We start from the raw sequence: 19,132 nt of genomic DNA on the forward strand, positions 1-19,132 counted from the left end.
TCCCCTCCAAACCTCCTTGTGCAATTCCTTCTCTCCCCTGCAGCTATGAGTCTGCTCTCAGAATTCTTCCCTTTCCCTACCGGCCCTCCACCAGAGGTTTTATTTTATTTTATTTTTTTGAGTGAATGAAAAATATTTTAGGGAAAAGAACAGATCACAGAGTAAAGCCAAAGAGGCTAACCAATGGGAATCTCCCAAACAACTAAAACAAAATACTTTTTGAGTTTTGCACACTCCAACCTTATTCTCTGTTAGTATCCCTCCCGCCCAGCCCCCACACTCACAAAATGAAAATTATCTCTGAACCTATGGTAAGATATTCTACATGTCTTCACTGATACTGTGTCTAGGTGCTTAATTTCCAGATAAGTAGTAGTCATGTTTTAGTGCGATCTTTTGAAAACTATGATTAGTCATTAAGTTCTGTGATTCTACTGAGTTGTATTGCAGCTTAAAAAGCTTTAAACAAGTAATGCCCACAAATGAAACTACCTCTCTTGTTGGAATGGTCTACCACTCATGATTTTGTCATTAAAAATATGCTTCCTGTCACAGGTTTTCTTCAAAGCAACAGATCCCTTCAGTGAGCGGTGGCAGAGTGCTTGGATAATCACTGCTTTCTGGGATGTTCTTGCATTTGCCTTACTCTCTGTTATCTGCTATCTTTGGGGACCATCTCAGAGCTCTCAAAGGTGTGTTTTTGTGATTTTCCAGTTGAAAATAAGAATTTTTTGTTCCCCTTTCTCTCCCTTCCCCCATAACAATTGTTTTTTATTCCAACAAGGTACGCATACTCGGAGGAAGTAGGAGAAGAGTTTGGCGATGAAGAATCTCAATCTCTAACCAGAGGAACAGCAGAAGGTGATCTTAGTTTAGTCAAGCAAGGGAAAAAAGAGAGAACTTTTGAAGATGATGATGACGACGATCTGGAAGATGGCACAGAAGAAGACAAAAGGGAATGATCCCTTAAGAAGTCGTCACAAAGTGCCTTATGGTCTTGATTTTTGCTGCAAGAGCCTCTTTTTGAAAACACATTGATGTGAAAGTTTCCAATATTTCCTCGCCTTCGTTTATCATTGCAATTTTGAATTTATTGGATATCTGAGCATCAACTCTCAACCGAAGGGAGTTTTTCCAGTGTGGCTGTCACAAATCCAACCACTGTTAACCTTCTGGAGATTTTGTGACTGCCTGATGTATCTAATTTTCTTCAGCTTTTTACTGACCGTCAAGTCTGGAAGATTGTAATGTGAACCTCTGTATAATTGTGTGGATTTGTTGCATCACTGACGCTGTCCCCAAATGTTCATAGATTGAAACTGAATGATCCAGCAGTAAAAACAATGTATTGGGCGCCACCTTTCTTCTTTCCTATAATATAACAACTTCTGTGATAATGAAGCGATAGAATCTGTTGGGCTGTCATAGTAATTTTTACTATTGGACACGCAGAGCATGGTGAGTTGCTTCGTTTGGTAAAAATTCTGTTCTGTGAGAGTGATTCCTGGATGGAAATGTTTTTTCTCGATTCCACTATGTGCAAGTGATCTATGGGAGTAGAGTGGCATTTTTTACAGGAGGTAAAAAGTGATTATAGAAAAGAAAGAAAAAAAAAAGGGTTTGGAAGGCATTTTACAGAGATTACCCTTGGCATTAGTCCCAATAATTACGGGAAGGGTTAATTTTTTCTGTCGGGGAGTGCAGCCTCCGGCACAATCTGTTTCTCTCCTCTCCATGTGAAATGATCTATGTGGGCAGAGGAGAGATATAGACTGGGGGCTGCTGTCGCCCTGGCTATCAGCATAAGTCTTCTCTTGTCCAATAGGGGAAGGAAGAGAAGGGCAGAGAGAGCCATAATGGGAGGGGGAATCTCTATATATAAACCACCTTCGATCAGGATGTGAATTTCAAACCAAAACCGTTTACTAGAATCAAATTGAACCGTTTACATCGAAATTGTGAAACCATTTATTTAATGCTTTGATTTTGATTTTAAACTGAAACCGTGATTTAGTTTTGGTTTTAAAGTTTAAATCATTGGTAAACCGTTTAAATAAACCGTTAAACCGATTAACATATACATAGTAAGTTTAAGTCATTCAATTTTAAGTTCACATACATTTCAATAAAAAAAATTTAAGTTTATATTAAACAACTATTAAAAAAAAAAAAACATACAATAATAAACAATTAAATTCAATGTTACAATTTACATTCATTTCACAAAAAATTTTAAAGGTAAAGAAGTTGTTTGGATAAAAAATTATAAAACATAAGATAACCATTTAAAACTGTTTAAATCGAAACCGATTGTAAATAATTTCGGTTTTAATATATGAAACCGTTTATTAAATGATTCGATTTTGATTGTACCTAAAAAATCTTACACTGAACCAAACTATATCAGAATCGAACCGATTAACACCCTTGGTCCCCCGAGCTCTGCAGTACCGCAAGGGCCATCTCTACAGTATTGTAGAGATGGTCCAAGTGATACCACAGGAACAGTGCCACATGGCACTACCTGATTGGCCAAAAAAGGGCATTTTGTGCAGCTGTTGTTGCCTTGTTGGTCGGAATATCTTTCAATCCACTGGTCCGATTTCCAGGATCCATTTCTCATTGAAAAGTTCTTGACATGTACTGTCCAAGGATGTAAGAATTAGGTAGTGATTTAGCAAAGAACCCAAAGTTAAGGGTCCAAACTAATAATTCCTTCAACAGACGAAAAGAAACATGGTCTATTTAGAACACAAAAGTAGTAATTTTTTAGCAACATGAGTGGTCGTTTAAGCAACGAAAGAAATTGAAATGATTTTTTTTTTTATTTACTAGTAATGATAAATGGTCAGCTCAATCATCTTGCTCAATCTTGGATTAGCTAAATAAGTTCAAGTCCTTTTCGACCGTGGCAACCTTCTCAAGGGGGAAAGAAGCCAATGAATGCTTTGAGGTGGAGTACTTCCACCACTAGCTAATGGCAATCCATGTTAAGTTTGTCTCGAATTCTTCACTTGTTTTGAAGAAAGATCTGCTTTGACATACTTTGGTGGTGATTCAAATGGGATTTTGTTTTGAAATCTGTGATGGAAGTAGAGGTTTGGGCTGATATACCCCTATGGTATGGTTTGACCCGATGGATCGAGCCATGACTTGAAAGAGTATATAATATACTATCGTTTTGTTGCAAGCAGTTGTAATCTGGGGGCGAGGTTTGAGCTAAGGTTTCAAAGCAAATCTTCTCGTTGTTGTTTAGGTGTAACCTCTCTTCTATATCGTGAAAAAATCTTCTTCTTCACTTGAAGATGTAGCACACCACATAGGTGTGTGAAACTCGTTAAATCTTTTTGTGTTTTACGGATATGTGTTTATTTATTTTTGTATTCGTTGGTGTTTGCTATAACAATCCACTCACAGGCATTATCAATCAACATCAGTGACTTGAGAGATGCTTCAAAATGTGCCAATGAGTTTCAATGCCCTAGTGTTGAATAGAAGCAGATAGAAATGACTAAACGGAAACAGAAGTGCACCATATGTGACTACATGGGACTAGAGACCATTCCATCTCATCTTATCTCATCTATGGAGTTTATATTCTTATTTTATGAGAAGTTAAGATGTCATTGCATTTAAATAATTATTTCAGACGAGAATGGAATTCCTTGTAGATCATGATCCAATGAGGCATATATACTATCTGGAAAATAATGGACAGAAACAAACGACAACAAAGGGCGATTAGTAGCTTACAAGGTAAGAGAATAATCTGAGATCCAATGGCAATAGAGGTCACCATAGCAATAACCTCCATCAAGAATTCATCTTATGGTTGATCATGTAGCAACACAACCCTAGAAGTGATGTAGAAGATAATGGATAATACAAGAACAAACAATGGACACAACTTTAAGAGATTCGGCAAGATTGCCTATGTCCTCGGTGAGATGAGATTCTGTTTCACTATCAATGGAGAAGAGGGTTACAACGTTCGTATTCACACCTCTCAAAATTGCTTACATAAAAAGTAACTCTCACTACAAATATATAGCGAAATACCCTAATACCGGAAAGTACAAAATTGCCCTCAGTTCTGTTGGGGGGGCCTGCACAAGTACTCCCTGGGTTAAACTGTGACGGAATACAAGACATTGTACACCAACAGACCTTAATACTCTCGAAACTGCACTACACATCCAGATATTTTCTGCCATCACCATCTTAATTCTCCAGAATCATTATTCAACAATATGATCCTCAGAAGGTGCCTTTTATCATGTCATGTTAGATGGGATTCATGTAATACAAAGTGAATTCTGTTGAGATAATTCAATCTCATTAAAAACCGCTCCTCAAATGAAGGGCTCCTGATTGAATCAAAATTCCAATCAGAATTCATTATGGTTTGGCTTCCCCTGCTACCAAGCTCTCTTCAACAATATCAAATTTTTTTTGGAATTGAAATATCTTTACCACAATAGCATCAGTAGAATCAAGTAATTTAACTGCATTTTTTTTCATCTACTTTTTCAGCTAACTAATCCCAGGGCATCAATATGAGCCAATAAAAGCAAACAAATGTTATACTTATACCTGAAGTTTTATTTCATACAATGATTTGTAGAGAATATAAAAATAGCAGTTCTAATGTTCATCACTTAATTCCTGCAGCGCTTGGACCAGCAAGAATCTGAATGCGACATCTTATTCACTATGCGAACTGGTAAAGGAAACAAAAGATCAGGATATAGTAGCTGAGGTTTATATGAATAATGTGAACTATAATGAAAAGAATTTATGGTCCACTCACTTGATATGCAAATATCAGGGAATACAAGAAGGTTCACTGTAATCTGAGATGCAACACAGCAATGTATCTCATGGTAGTCTTATAGTTCAGTCTTTGATTTATTTCTACTCCTTTGAACTTAATTATTCTATTTAGATCCTGCTTTGGGTCTCATGGTATGCAATGCATTTTGATGTTTCGTCGTTGATTCTATCAGCTATTTCTACAGAGATGCAGACCCAACTGACACTAAATGTCAAGTTTATAGTTATTCTGCAAATCATGTGAAAATTCCATAATTAGGACCTTTAACGTATTGGCCAATCAGCCATAGCATAAACCCCAAGAAAGTAGCCAAGTTGGCAAGGGACATTCGCCTCAGGAAGCGTATGAATCTGAGTTCAACTCCTCTTACCTCCTTGGGGCTATTCACATGGGGTGTTTAATGTTCTTCACTGCTTTCAATGAAAGTTGAATGGTTCTCATTCAACCCTGGTATGAACTGGTCCATACGATTGTGGGGTCAGTATGGACCCGCGGGACTAGTTAGGCCGAAGGCCTGAAAACCCGTCGTTAGCAAAAAAAAAAGGCCATAGCATAGTTTTTAGGGTTCTATACAGAGAACCCCTAAAATACATCCTTTCAACTCTCAGTAATAGGAGAAGTCAGTTGAGCTAGGGTCAGTAACATTAACCATAAAATGCAACTTTATGGAATACTTGAAAATGGGATTAGAAAAAACTAAACAAGCACAACAAAAGTTTTCAAACATGACCAATTTAAAAAACAGATGACTTCAAACTGTACCTTCAGATTTGGGGAGACATGGAGGCTTTGAAAGTCTATCAGTGGGCACCGAGATTCCAGATTCAAGAATGAAAGCTGAGTGGGAAGTGATCTCATTTTGTGCTCCAAAGCTTTCTTTGTTTGAGGGCAGGAACAGTGTTGAAGTAAGAAATCAGATAAAACCTCAAATGAAACATACAAGTTTTGGCTTATTCAATCTAGTAAGCCTTTAGTTTGTCACAAAGTCGTAAAGATTTACATCGTGGAATCATCAAGCAATTATCTAAATGCAGTAAGTGGACAAAACCGAGCATTATAAAGCATATTGTCAAGGTGTCTCCTAGGCGCCGCCTAGGTGTCCAGGCGGTTTTCTTGGGGTCTAGGCGACTATTGCCTTAGTGCAAGGTGCTCTAAAATGGAATCGAACAAAGTTTAATATTTATTTATGCCAAATATTATTTTAAAAATGATTTTTCATTTACTTAAAATATAATTCATAAATAAGCAAACACTCCCTATTTGAATCCAATAAAAATAGTATAAAAATCAAGTTCCAAAAGATGAAAAAGTCAACTTCTTAGCTCAAGAAAAAAAACTAAATTTTTTGTTGTAGGGGCAATTTTCAACTTTTAAATGCTGAGGGTTTTCTCAATTTTAAAAAATTTCATAAATCTTTTAATGGTGAAACATTACTAAAAACCAAAAGTGTTATAAAATAATATTTTATTTTGATGTTCATAAAATTATTTTCATTCAAGCGATTTAACAGCATTTGTGCACTTTAAAATAAGTTTGACTTGAATATAATGTTGCCATTAAAACTCGGATTTAAGTAATCTTGAATTTATTGGAAAGCTATTTTTGTGCTCTACCTAATACAAAAAATCTCATATAAAAATAAAATCATTTGACCAATCAAACTTATTAGACAACAAGAATATTTCTCTAAATTTTGAATTTTGATGACTTGATGTGACTTAATGTTGATTTTTTATGTAGCTTAATGTTTATTTTTGACGATATAAGGTATATGTAGCGTACTAAATAATGTTGAAAAATAAGTGAAAAAAAAAAAACAACAACAACAATTGGGTGCCTTGATTGCCTAGGTAGACGCCTTGTTGCCTAAACGCTTAGACACCCCTCCACCGCATTGGTTCGCCTTGACAACTATATTATAAAAAACATAAGAGTCAATTTATGATTTATGAGCAATTGAAGCATTGGAATGAAAGTGCCCAATAATTAGGTATAAATAATAAGCTAAATCTCCACTATCTGACCTTGTTGTATTTATGTGCCATACACAAGCTCCTTTTGGTTGTAAGGGGAATTAAAAGGTAAGGAAGTGAAATTTTCAACTTAAAAAAGAAACTTTTGTAATCATTATCCCATGTGATTTAATAGACTACTTAAATTTTTACCATATTTAATAATGATACATTTTACATTTAATTTTTCAACAAAAATAAAATAAAATTTTACATGTAATTTTTATTTTACGTTTTATCGCAAAAGGTTGTAGATGCAAAGTGAAATTTAATAATCAAATATAGAATGATTTGGAGTTAGTGATATAGTCACATGGGTAATGATCACAAAAGTTTTTTTTTCAAGTTCGAAAATTTCCCTTCCCTTAATTCCCCTTGCAACCAAACATAACTACAATAATTCTTCCATTCAGACAAAATTTATTGCACATAATGTGTGTAGACACATAACACACGCATGCATCAAGATGTTCTAATGCCTTTAACTGATCACACCACATCTATACATCAATTCTTCTCACTGGTGCAGTCATTAGTATTAATTACAAAATACTAAACCATCTCATTCAACTTTCCCTCAACTTGTTCCCTATTGGTAGAGCCGCTATGATCCTATGGATGCATAAATCCTAATATCACTCTTGCAGTCTTGCTTAGTTTGGATCCATCTGAACATCCATATATCTGCTAATTTGATGCTCGTGATATTTATGTATGTGTTGGAATTGTGTCCATCAAATTGGTATAAAAATTGTTTAACATTGATTAATTTGAATGATAAAATAGGCAGTTGTTGTCCTAAGATTTTAACATAGAAGTTGTTCAAAACTAGGGACATAATTGAGCCTTTGTTCATATGGTTGCCATATTGAATGCTATCAGGAAAGGAATTCGGGACATAATTGTGAGTATACATGTGTGTATGTATTGAATTCAGTCACATAAGAATCTTTAATAAACTTTTATTATTTATGTAAGAAACAAGATTCTCATTAGTAGATTGCAATCAGTGCCATACTCGAGAGATTCATATCATTGCAATTGAACATTATGGGTTTGATGTATTAATGGTAGATGTCTATGAGATTGATATATCAAGAATTCCGGTATTGGTAGCATGCTTTGCAAATTGTTTATTAAATGATTTAAAATATTATGATACATTAGTAATTATTTTCAAAATGTTTTGAATACACTTTTTGGTGTCCAATCAATGGTTTAGATTCTCCGTATCAGAAGTTCCGATAGACTAAGGTGGTTACAATTATTATTTCCATGCTCATGGATCCGTTATGCATAATGGAGGGATTGAATTGTAGTTAATATACTTCTTTGGGGCTTAAGTGTTATATATATTTTTAAATGTTTTGGTGACTACTAACACAAGTGATATTGATAAAAAGAGCATGTATTTAACTGCATAAAGTTTGTCGGATATCCTTAAGTGGTCTAAGTCAATGAGTAAGCATTATTCTGGTTGCCCTTTCCAAGTATCTAAGCATCAAGCACTACAAGCCAACCAATCTGAAATGCGTCACTGAGCAAAAGCATCATCTGAAGCATACCACAGCTTCCTAAGAATGCTACATTGGTAGTTTTTTCTATTTTCTTTCTTACACACAGTTGGAAGACCCTCCCATTATAATTTACATGTGAAAATATAATAAATATATGGGTGGAGGTTGGGTATGCCATCAGCTTTCTGGAGTTAGTGGCTTAACCAATGGAAGGGTCAAAGGGGATTTTTCCAAAAGAAAGAGGAGAGAGAAAGACACAAATTTGGGTATACCGCTAGCATGCATAACATTTTCCCTAGATGTATACATCATATTTTAGAATACTCTAAACCCTTACTTATGGAAGAGAGAGAGAGAGAGAGAGAACGCTCCTTCCATTGATAAGAGGTCCAAAACCTATGAAGACCTATGAAGACAAGACAGCAAGATTCTAGGCAAAAAGGGTTTACAAGATCTAAAACTAAATATTATTTTCTGCACACAATCAATAGGGAAAGAAGCCAACTCTAGTCCACATTGTTTCTGAGCCAAAACAGAGCTCAAAATTCCATTTGTTCAATAAATAAAGGGAAATTTACATTCACCTCCCCTCATATTTCGTTTATTACAAATAAATCCACCCAACCTAATACAGTGAGTGGTGTTAGTTTTGAAATTAAAAAGACTATTTTACCCTTCAGATATCTTCACCTAAAACATCCTAATTCAATGACCATTTTACCTTTATTACATTTACACTCTAAAATCCCATACTTGGTCTTGACTCTTGAACCCTATTCGTTGCCCCCTTCAACTTTGCTTTCTCTGTTCACAGCGATCGACGAGTTTAGGGAGAAGGGGTTGATTGGTGAAGGCGATGATGGAAAAACCATAGAGGACACGAGAACCCTTAAGCCAAACCCTTCTTCCCTAGACTCTCGAAACCGATCCTCTCCTCTAACTCTCCCAGTAGTGCTTTGGTCAGATATTCTCCCAACGGGCCAAAGCATCGGCGCTAGGGCCACGACCATCCAACCTTAAGCCAAACCCTTCTCGCCTAAGTCATTGACCATTTATTTTGAATGCTTGATTCAATATGGGAGACTGATACCTTAACAAATCTCATCGAGAAGAAGAACAATAAAATCCAAATGGAGGAGACCCACTGAACCCAGCAGCCAATAGGAGGAATGAAAGGACCTAACATGTTCTCGCTGGTCATTGCTTGGCTGCTTGAGGATTCGGATTCCAGGTACTGTTGACTTGCTATTGTCTTGCCACCGGCCGTTGCTGTTGATGGTCGTGGCCCTAGCACCGATGCTCTGGAGGGGCAGATTATAAATTAAGGGAAGAGCAACTGAGGGTGGTTTCTTTCCTAAAATTTCAATTCCAAAACTGAAGAAGAAGGGTTTTGTATTCTTTTAATCTATTGTGCGGAGATAGTTGATGAGTATGTGTGGCTAACGAGAGTTGATTAGATTTTGTTCCAGACCTCAGGTGTAAGAGTGAGGGATTTGATTACAGGAAGAAGATTGAGGAAAAGGGTCTTACAAATTACAAATTCCAAAAGTGAGAGAGAGAGAGAGAGAGAGAGAGAGAGAGAAGTATCGGCATTGGCCTCAATTGATACTTGTAATGATTTTACAAATATGTTATGAGAATAGAAAAAGAAATGTTTTTGCTTCCGCATTGTGTTCTTGTAGAACATTTTGGACCGGGGTCCATTCTTCGAGAGGAAAATGTCACCCCAAGTTTGCCAAACGCAATACCACTTCAAAAGTATTCCTCCGGAATAAATAATCATCAGAATCACTCCCAAGAAAAGTTACCAAACAGGGCCAAAATGTAGATTGATTGTGGTTACTGGTTAGAGAAACCAACGATATAAACTGTCAAGGCTCATGTCCCTATTATCCCAGCATATTTGGGATGGGACCCATGCCAGCTTGCGTTAGAAAAGATGCTGCCAAAAAATGGTTGTAAACCATGAATGTGAGGTGAGGGACCTTCCAAGCTCTAAGATGCAGTGAGGTGAGAGACCTCGTGTGTGAGATGCCCAAGGGAAGAGTGAGACTCGACTCATCCTATCTTCTTCTTCCCCTTCAATCCTTTTGTTTCTATATTTTTATATTCTGCTGGAAGAACCCTAGAAGACTGTACAATTGAGTGACAGATATCAAAATATTGGAGGGTACATTCCACTTACTCTGCGGCATCTTTTCTGTTCAGGTGTTCACAGATCCTATCAGCAGCCTAATGTTGGGTCTTTCTAATTTTCCTACTGCTGGATTCATGTGTTGAAACCTACTGTTTTGATTTAAGTCTAGCAACTGGCAGCACCTGTGATCCTATTGTGGAATTATTTCCTAGTTATCTAACTGGGAATTGGTTCTACATTACTTTGTCTCCTAAAATTTGAAAGATTCATCTCTTCATATTCAGAAAACTATATAAATAGGGGGAGGGAGAGGTAAGAGTGCATACAATTGTGAATTCTCAATCATCAAACTTAACTACTCCCTTGTTTCCACTCTTATTGTTTCTAACATTACAATTCCTTAGATTCTGATTTCGACTAGATACACTAGCCCAGAGTAGTTATCAGAAGCATTTATCGTTTCTTATTACAAAGAATAATTGATTGCACGCCATCAAAGCTCCAAATTTTGCACCCATTAGACCTAAAGGCTGAGGTAGTCAAGCTGTTTATGTAAGCAAACAGCTTCCAGTATGAACTGTCAAAGATTAGAGTCATTAAGAAAGTGGACAATGCCTCCAGTATAGAAAAGGAGAGAATGAGGAAATGGAGGATATGTTCCATATTACATGAACACATAAAATAGACCTGTGAAGAAATAATGCTAAATATTAGGTACTTAGTTGTAAGATTCAGTCTAAGGTGCCTGCCCATGAGTAAAATCACCCAATTATTTGTGCTCCTTCAACACACTCCGATCGAAAGATGGCATAGCCATGTAGAAACAGCCAAACTGAGACATCAACACATACAATCCCGGCATTCAAAATGTCAAAACTTATTATTACCATAGTTCTGCCAAGTAAGGGAACTCCCAATTGATTAAACATTTCCTTGAAGCTGAAAATCAATAACAAAATCTTCCTCTCCTTATAATCTAAGACCATGTCTCCTCTGATGATGGCCAGCCTATACAGAAACAGGAAAAGCATCCCTGATTGATTTTTCTGTGCAATGTTCTACTGTGACAACTTATAATTGATCACATTTTCTTTATTTCCTTCAACTATTATTTCATACAAATAAGAAAAAAAAATCATGTTCTATTAGCTTATCTGAGTGGATTATAGTGATTTTATGCAGTTTCATGAACTAATTATTTCACAAAGTTTCTAGTAATTTATGGCATAATTACATTAGACCAACACTGAGACAACTATCAATTTCCAAATAACATAGCTGGAATCCATGAATACGAAATTGAAAATAAACTGGAAGCATTAACAGCTAGAAATGTTGTAACTACACAAACTTAATCAGGATTAAGACTTACAGATGGGTTTTCAATTCTTTATTACGCAAAATAACTGTAGTTCATACAGTAGGACTATACCTTCATATTTTTGTGCATTTGAAGAGAATGCATACTTTGCAAGGTGTTAGAATTACCTAATCGAATTCTCTCCCTGAAGGATAGTAAAGTTCAGAGAGAGTGGTTAATGGATAACATGACAGTAAGAAGTTATAACATATAAGTACGTGCAAAATTTATAAATAAATGGACAAAAACATACAAATATTTCTCTTTGAGATCACTCCATTTTGCAGGATTTTCTTCCAATTGCTTTACTTGCCCAATGGCTCCAATCAGTCTATCTTTACTTCCTTCAGTTGCACTAACTTGAATACTTTGAGACTGTACAGAAAAATACAATGATCCATTGTAAATGTTACATTAAAGTATGAAAATCTATATTATATTTGAAATGGACTTGCCTTGGGTTCCTCTCCTGGAACTGGTGGCTTAAGAAGAACACACCCAAGCCCTATCTCATCAGAAGACTGTGGATCTTCCCTTTTAAAAATAAGCACCTCTTCTGGAGATCGAGATGGGCAGAGTGATTCTTGCTCTTGTAGAATCCGAAAGAGGTCCCTTCTGAGCTTTTCAACAGTTGATGGGCGGCCACGCATCCTCTTAGGAATTTTGAAGTTCGAAAAATCTGACCTTACTGAACAAAAGATAAGTAGAAATGAGGAAAAGTATTTCATAATTTATTTCTTCACAAGGTCATTGGTAAAAAATATGTGGCCCTTGATTTCTTCAGTACTTGGGCCTCATTTTTCTTTTTTCTTTGGGCCTCATAGTTGAACTATGCATATTTAAAAAATTCTAAGCCTTGAACAGAAACAGAAGTACATATTTGTAGAGGTTCAAGGAAAACAGATTTAAAAAAAAAAAAAAGGTTCCACATTGGAACATCTTATAATTAATAGGAAGATAGCTTACAAAAAAAAATAATAATAATAATCATATAAAAAGGAACTTATAAATGGATGCTGACAAATGAACTTGTTCCAAGGAATAGCATTTGCTTGAACTCTGTATAATTCGAAAATGTCCCAGACAAAGACAGACATGTTTCTGGAAAAAATCATATTTATGAAACACATTGATATATAGAGTATAAATACATTACAGTCATAAGCAACAACAAATAGTGTTTTGAGGCTACGTGGTCACTGATACATATGATAACAGTTCAAGTCTCCAAAGTAAAAGCCACATAACTGTCTTTTAAGACCAGTCTAATCTCCAGTTTATGTTTTCACTTTGATTTTGTATTACCAAACATTTACATAGTTAGGTATACCTTTCTGGTTGAGTTTCATCTGGTGGATAGGTTGCACATCACTCTGACCTATCATGCACGAAAGATAGATTAAGCTAGAAGGTGTAGGTTTCTTAGAAATGCTCCTTTGCATAATATGTGAGATAACACATTTTTCATACTCATCTGTAATTTCAACATTATTTTCTAAAAACAAACTCAGGCCGTTTTGTCAAGTGATAAATTAATAAATGGAAAGGCCACAGGAGAGTTCCCACATTAGTTGTAGACATAGTTCAAGGGTTTCAATGCTCCTCACTGACCACATTTCAATGGCCTGTCTAGCTGGAGCTTCTACAAACTGCCCATGCCTGGTTCATCTGTTTTTGGCCCATATGGAGAAAATGACAAATCTAACATTTGGAATGGACCATGCTCAACAAACAAGATGGGTGGCAGAGGATCCTATTCTGGTTAGGGGTGTATTGAAGGCCACTCCTTGGCTGGAGATCCTTGTTTGATGCAAGGCAATGCATATGGTGCTTTACTAAACAGATAAAGAAGATCAAAAGGATTGCAAAACAATGACAATGCAAGTTCCAAGAAGAAGATGCCGTATATCTTTTCCTTCCATGTTATATATTAGAAATCATATGGAGCTACTTTCCCACCCTTCGAATTTGAGTGAAGGATTTCCAAAAACACTACACTAAGATGCTTCTACCATACCCTTTCAGAACAATAAGGGAAATTTTGGAGTTCAATCCATTTGGAAATATTTGGAGATCAAGGAAAGGAGCCTAAGGAATTTTAATGATATTGCTTATGACATGCCTCATATTCCATGAAGATTGGAAACTTAATGGTGGAGGAGTCTCTTGCACAAGCTACAAATGACTTCAAAAGGCAAACATTTCAGAGTATTGCCAATCTGTTTTATGAAAAAACAAGAATGAAAGCTTTGTATAGTGTCTTGGTGTTGCTTATGCTGTACATTTCATCATTACAAAAGGTGACACTTTTCTTGTTTCTTGAAGCTCCTGCTTGTACTTCAGTGTTGCCTATCATTCTCCCTCCCAGAAAAGGATAGAAGCTATATCTAAATAATATTAGTCTTGCCAAGGTTCTAGATTCATCCGTTGACTACAATGAAAAAATCTTTAACCGTGCAAAGGCTATGAACAATCTTTAATTCTGAAAAGCCACCAACACTTAATTCAAACTTTTTTGTTGCTTCCATCTCTTTATTCTGAATTAATGCCAAGATACTAGAAGCAGCACTACTCACATTAATGATTTACTCATGCTTTACTGTATTCTAAATATGAGTTAAATATAGTCAGCAGAATAGCATACACTGAGCAGTAAGGATAATAACCCCCATTTTCATGTAGGAGAAAGAATTCAATCAAATTAACTACAGAATTGTTGATAATTAGCATGAAAGGAAACATGCATAGCTGATACTTCTGAGTTAGAAAACAACATCTGAGATGTACATTAATGTCTACATCGATAGGTAAAATCTTCCCCAGTAGATAAGTGAAATACTACTCATTCATGGTTTTCTTTTCTTGAAAGAAATTTGCTTAATCTAAACAAGGTTTTCAAACAAGGTTTTAAAACTTATAAAGATAACCTGAGATGTTAGTTCCATCTGTGGCCCTTAACTGACCCCAACTCTCAGGGCATGATATCACAGACACAGAACTTGATCTTTTGCTTGAATCTTCATAACCCGTCAGAAAGAGGTCAGATTTTCCAAAGCTGTTCCGATTTTCCATCTATTTTTTACTAGGTACTTTTAGGTGAAAGTTCTTTTGGTTGGTCCTAAACAGTTCTCTACCTTCTTCAGTATTCTTGGAGCCTTGAATGTCGACATAATTGAAGGCCTGGGCATGTAAGGGAATATAGCGTGCCAGACTGCCCTTTACCCTCCATCTCGACCCACATGCATTGCACAACACTGGTTTCCTTGCCGGGCCATTCCTCCAAAGTGGAGTGCCTGAGTCATTATGAAATCTAATATTAGATCTAAATAAAAGAAAACATTTCTAAGACAAATATATTTTGAAGTGTCAGTCTGCCAAGACCGTTCACGACACTGAAGAAACTAAGTGGTAGTTATTGTTAGCAAGTCATGAACCTACACCATTTCAGTAAATGTAGGCGGGGCTATGGAGAATTCAGAATTTGATACTTCAGGAAGTTCCTTGCTGTGCCATGAATCAATGACACACAAGTTCCAGCACAAAAAGGCAGCAGAATTAATTTAGCAGTTGACTTCAAGGTTGAATTTCACATTGTATGATCATTCTTGCTTTCTCATGATACAGTTAAAAAATATCAAAGGAGGGCAGAATCAATTCTAGAGGCTTAGCAATGCCCAAGTGACAACCTCGGTTTCTCGTTTACTCTTCTTTTCCTTAACTACCATGCAAGATAGTTAACATAATGCTTTTCTCAGTTTACAACTACTATGAAATATCATTTCCAAAAATAATATCAACGTGATTCACAAATCAGTAAGAACACTGTGAGATACAAAGATATCAACTCATAAAAGAACTAATAGAAAAAGGTTGCATGTCTTTCAATGGTACTGCTCACTCTAATTGCAGTACAAGAATAATACAAAGTCAACAAGAAAACACAATTGATTTTTGATATAAATTCCAGAAGGCAATATTTTTTTTTCTCTCTTACTGCAGTATACCATGATGCTGTATAATGTATATACATCAGCAAGAAATGCTAAATAATGTTGAAACTATTCATGATTTCAAGGAGAAATAAATAAATGAATATATATATATATACATACATACATATTTTGCTAAAGGTCAGTATGAAGGTGGTTGGGGGGAGGGGGATACTACTTGTGGAATTGAGGCTAGAGATCAAGACCTCAGGAGGCCTAAGCGCCTACCGTACTAGCCCATTCCAGCTGAGAACATTCAAATCAATACCCATTCAAAAATAAATATAAATAAATAAAAAGGAATAAGGAAGAAAATTGAGAATATATAAAAATTAAGGCACAGAGAATACAGTTCTCACACACAATTTAGGCCGATCAACAGTTTATACAAGACCAGTTTAGAATCCAAGTTAACACATTATCAGAATCATAATGGTTTTATATATGGGAAGAGTAGAAAATTCAAACCAACAGGAAAGGAAAAAAAAAATGTATAGATTTTATTTGTATAATAGAGAAGAAGAAACTCACTTGCAATACCACAGTGACGACAGGGGCCTTTCCTTCGCATTCCAGTTTGTTTCACTTTAGATAACAACCCCCCCCCCCCAAAAAAAAAAAAAAACTCCAAGTTCCAAACAACACTACAGTGGAACCAGCCCAAAAAACTAAGCCGATACAACTGCATAGAAACAAAACAGAATAAACCCACAAGCAGTCAGTTTCAAAAAAGCAAATTGAGAAGATCAGAAAGTACTTCCAAAGCTCTGAATCTGTAAAAAACAAGTGCAATTCAAAAACCAAATCCATAATTTGAGAGGAGAAAGGAAACTTACATATGAGAGGGACCCAAGTAGAACTTCCCCTTCCTTGACAAAATTTGAGTACTGAAGAAAGTTGAGAAGTACCATATACACAAAGGCTTAAAAATATATAAACAGAAACTAAAAGTGCTAGAATTCGAGTTACACAAACGAATTCCACGAGGAGGATAAAAAGGAAACAGAGAATACTATGATCACATGCATTGCTTAGTGGTCAAACCATAGGCTGTGTAAGTTCTAAATGCCAGCCGTTTCTGAAACAGAAAACCAGTGGTTTTAACTCTTAAGGCCAGTCCAAGGCTCATTGGCCAAATTTAAAACCCAGATAATCCCAGTTGCTGAATCCCCCAAAATAAGCAAGGAAAATTTATTGCAAACAACCATGTTTTCAAGAAATGCAACACCTTTACCACTAACCCCCTTCACTATAGACAAAAGAGACTTCAAAGATGACCAGATTCAGTTTTTCTGAAGCTAGAAAGGCCTTTTTTTTCTGGGTCGGTAAGAAAAATGTTGAAAGCCATTGTGAAATTATTGGTTTCTTTAATTTAAGAACATAATCAGGGTTTTTAGTTTCTGAGTTTCTCTTCCTCATTTTCATCTTCTTCTTCTGTGTTTTCTTGTTCTAGTAGTTGAGACTTCATGTGGTGAGATGTAGTGGAAGACCCATTGCAGGATTTTGGACTACCTTCGAAAAAAAATATGAGAAAGAATGGGATAGTTGTAATTTGCAAATGGGAAAGAAAACGAGAAGGAAATAGGAGAAGATCATGAGTGAAAAGACCCAATTCGTTAAAGGCTATTTTCTGAAGTTCTGAAATTTATCGAATTGGGAACGACTGATGAGTTAGTTTTGGCGTTATGAGCAGTACTTTTGAATTTTTTTTTTTTGGTAGAAGTACTTTTGATATCTTAATCTCAGAGTTTTCTCCTCTGCCCAAACAAACGAAAAAGTCCCATAGTTTTCGAACAAATGGCGCCTCTTCTCTCTCCCTCTCTAATTCGGAAAAATGGTGTATGGCACTTTATAGCCTGTGTCCCTCCCTCTCTTATTCGGATCCTCTCCTTAAGCGCTTATCGTCCAAATCAACTCATAGTTTAAAAAAATTTTGATGCTCATTGCACCCACGGCAGACAATCTATCACCCCCCATAATTATCAGGGTCAATGTCATGTGACGATGATCCAATGGTTTGAGAAAAGTACGGAGAACGAGGCACCAAAAATCATCGGATCATCGCCTCACCACATGCATTTGTCCAAGTAACTATTGACCGAGATGGGCGCTAAAGAGAGGAGCCGGATCCCTCTCGCTCCCTCTCCATTGGAATTGGAAATTACCTTATGCCCATCCCATCCTAGCCCCTTCATTAAGGGAACATCTAACTTCAAAAGAGCTAGCTGCTACCCAACCCTCTCCCTATTTATTTTTTGAGAAAATTGTTTTTGAGCCTACAACGTTCTGTATACTCAGTGACATGATTTTTTTATTCATTTTATTTTAAAGAAAAATAAAATAAAAATACTATATGTATCTAGCCATACAGTACACTGTAGGCTCAGAGAACCCTTCTCATTATCTTATGTGCAAGGTAATAGTACTAGCTAGGAATTCCCCACACCTAGACACAACTGGATAGGTGAAACAAGGCCAGATTTTTTCAAATCCTAACCCAACCCAAGGTCCTTAAAACTCAACCAAACCCTAACCCAACCCTGCCGGGTTCATGCTCAAGCCCAACCTTGAACACCGTCGGGTTAACCCTAATTGGTCTTCTTAGTGGAATCACATTCTGATAAGTACGATTCAATTCCAATTCCAATTCCAATTCTTCAAACAACCCTGCTACCTTCAAACTCTGAAAAAACATTGATCGTAACTGACCCTTTGCCCCCTAAATTCCTCAAAGTGCTAGCATGTGCTAAGATTTTAAAGAAAAAGGGTCCCTTCTACTAATGAAGTTCTCTTATCAATTTTTCAAAAGCTTAGGAAAGCTTCATTGTCCTATTTTAGTTATTTTCTTCATTCATACAACAAGATGCAATCATTTTATGGGTTGAATTAAATCTCGGCCACAATGGAAGTCCAGGTTGAGAATTGTCACCAAATCCCCAAAAGGGCCAAGCCTAACCCAAAATATTAGGCAAGTGGAATTGTTTCCTGTCAATATGTGCAATGTTCTAGTGCTAACAAAAAAATTCAACATTTTCAATTCTAAATTTCAATAATTCCATTTACTATAATAGAGAACTTAAAAGTGAATGCAAATTCCAATGGAAAGAGCAGAGGAGTTAGGGAGCTAGGGTTTAAAAATACATTATATAGTCATATAGTGTATACTAGGGTGAGAAAACATTATTAGTTAAAACACAATAATAATCAGGGTTAGACTTAAGGTGGGTGAGGGTCGTGCCAGGTTTTCTATGCCTCGACCTAGGCCCAGCCTAACCCCACATAG

The 19,132-nt window shown here is 36.2% G+C and overlaps 2 protein-coding genes across 11 annotated transcripts in view; one reads left to right on the forward strand and one right to left on the reverse strand.

The window, feature by feature from the left end:
* The window catches only part of LOC122085001 (transmembrane protein 87A-like), a 15,493-nt gene extending 14,081 nt beyond the window's left edge, over positions 1-1,412 (forward strand). The window contains exons 4-5 of one of the 2 annotated variants that reach the window (XM_042653422.1): positions 556-692; positions 782-1,412. In XM_042653422.1, coding sequence (XP_042509356.1) covers positions 556-692; positions 782-962 — 318 coding nt within the window. In that variant the 3' untranslated portion in view covers positions 963-1,412. The remainder of the gene's footprint in view (positions 1-555; positions 693-781) is intronic. The other variant, XM_042653423.1, reaches the window with a different exon arrangement.
* Positions 1,413-3,936: 2,524 nt separating this feature from the next.
* LOC122083870 (GATA transcription factor 27-like) lies at positions 3,937-17,552 on the reverse strand. Of its 9 annotated transcripts, XR_006141743.1 has the most exons (9): positions 16,686-17,548; positions 16,381-16,531; positions 14,995-15,153; positions 12,316-12,548; positions 12,114-12,235; positions 11,933-12,005; positions 5,597-5,723; positions 4,594-4,720; positions 3,937-4,367 (listed from the first exon to the last, which is right to left on the reverse strand). XR_006141743.1 is itself a non-coding variant. In XM_042651790.1 (8 exons), the coding sequence occupies exons 3-8, from the start codon at positions 14,930-14,932 to the stop codon at positions 4,659-4,661; spliced, it is 762 nt and encodes a 253-aa protein (XP_042507724.1). In that variant the 5' UTR covers positions 14,933-15,153; positions 16,381-16,531; positions 16,686-17,552; the 3' UTR covers positions 4,432-4,658. The 9 variants fall into 9 exon arrangements, 8 of the variants coding, with proteins under 8 accessions (XP_042507724.1, XP_042507719.1, XP_042507718.1 ...); XM_042651790.1 differs by lacking the exon at positions 3,937-4,367 and having other exon boundaries at positions 4,432-4,720; positions 14,788-15,153; positions 16,686-17,552; XM_042651785.1 differs by lacking the exon at positions 3,937-4,367 and having other exon boundaries at positions 4,432-4,720; positions 5,597-5,710.
* Positions 17,553-19,132: the final 1,580 nt, after the last annotated feature.

Source organism: Macadamia integrifolia, chromosome 7, assembly GCF_013358625.1.
Source record: "Macadamia integrifolia cultivar HAES 741 chromosome 7, SCU_Mint_v3, whole genome shotgun sequence".
Classification (NCBI taxonomy): Eukaryota; Viridiplantae; Streptophyta; class Magnoliopsida; order Proteales; family Proteaceae; genus Macadamia; species Macadamia integrifolia.

Bases quoted from the DNA above. Each gene is read 5' to 3' on its own strand.
- LOC122083870 (XM_042651784.1), bottom strand. From the start codon at position 16,760: ATGGTACTTCTCAACTTTCTTCAGTACTCAAATTTTGTCAAGGAAGGG. The intron at 12,549-14,994 runs GTAGAGAACTGT...TCTTTTGTTCAG, and splicing joins CTCCAAGAATACTGAAGAAG to TAAGGTCAGATTTTTCGAAC. The intron at 12,236-12,315 runs GCAAGTCCATTT...TTTTCTGTACAG, and splicing joins TTCCAGGAGAGGAACCCAAG to TCTCAAAGTATTCAAGTTAG.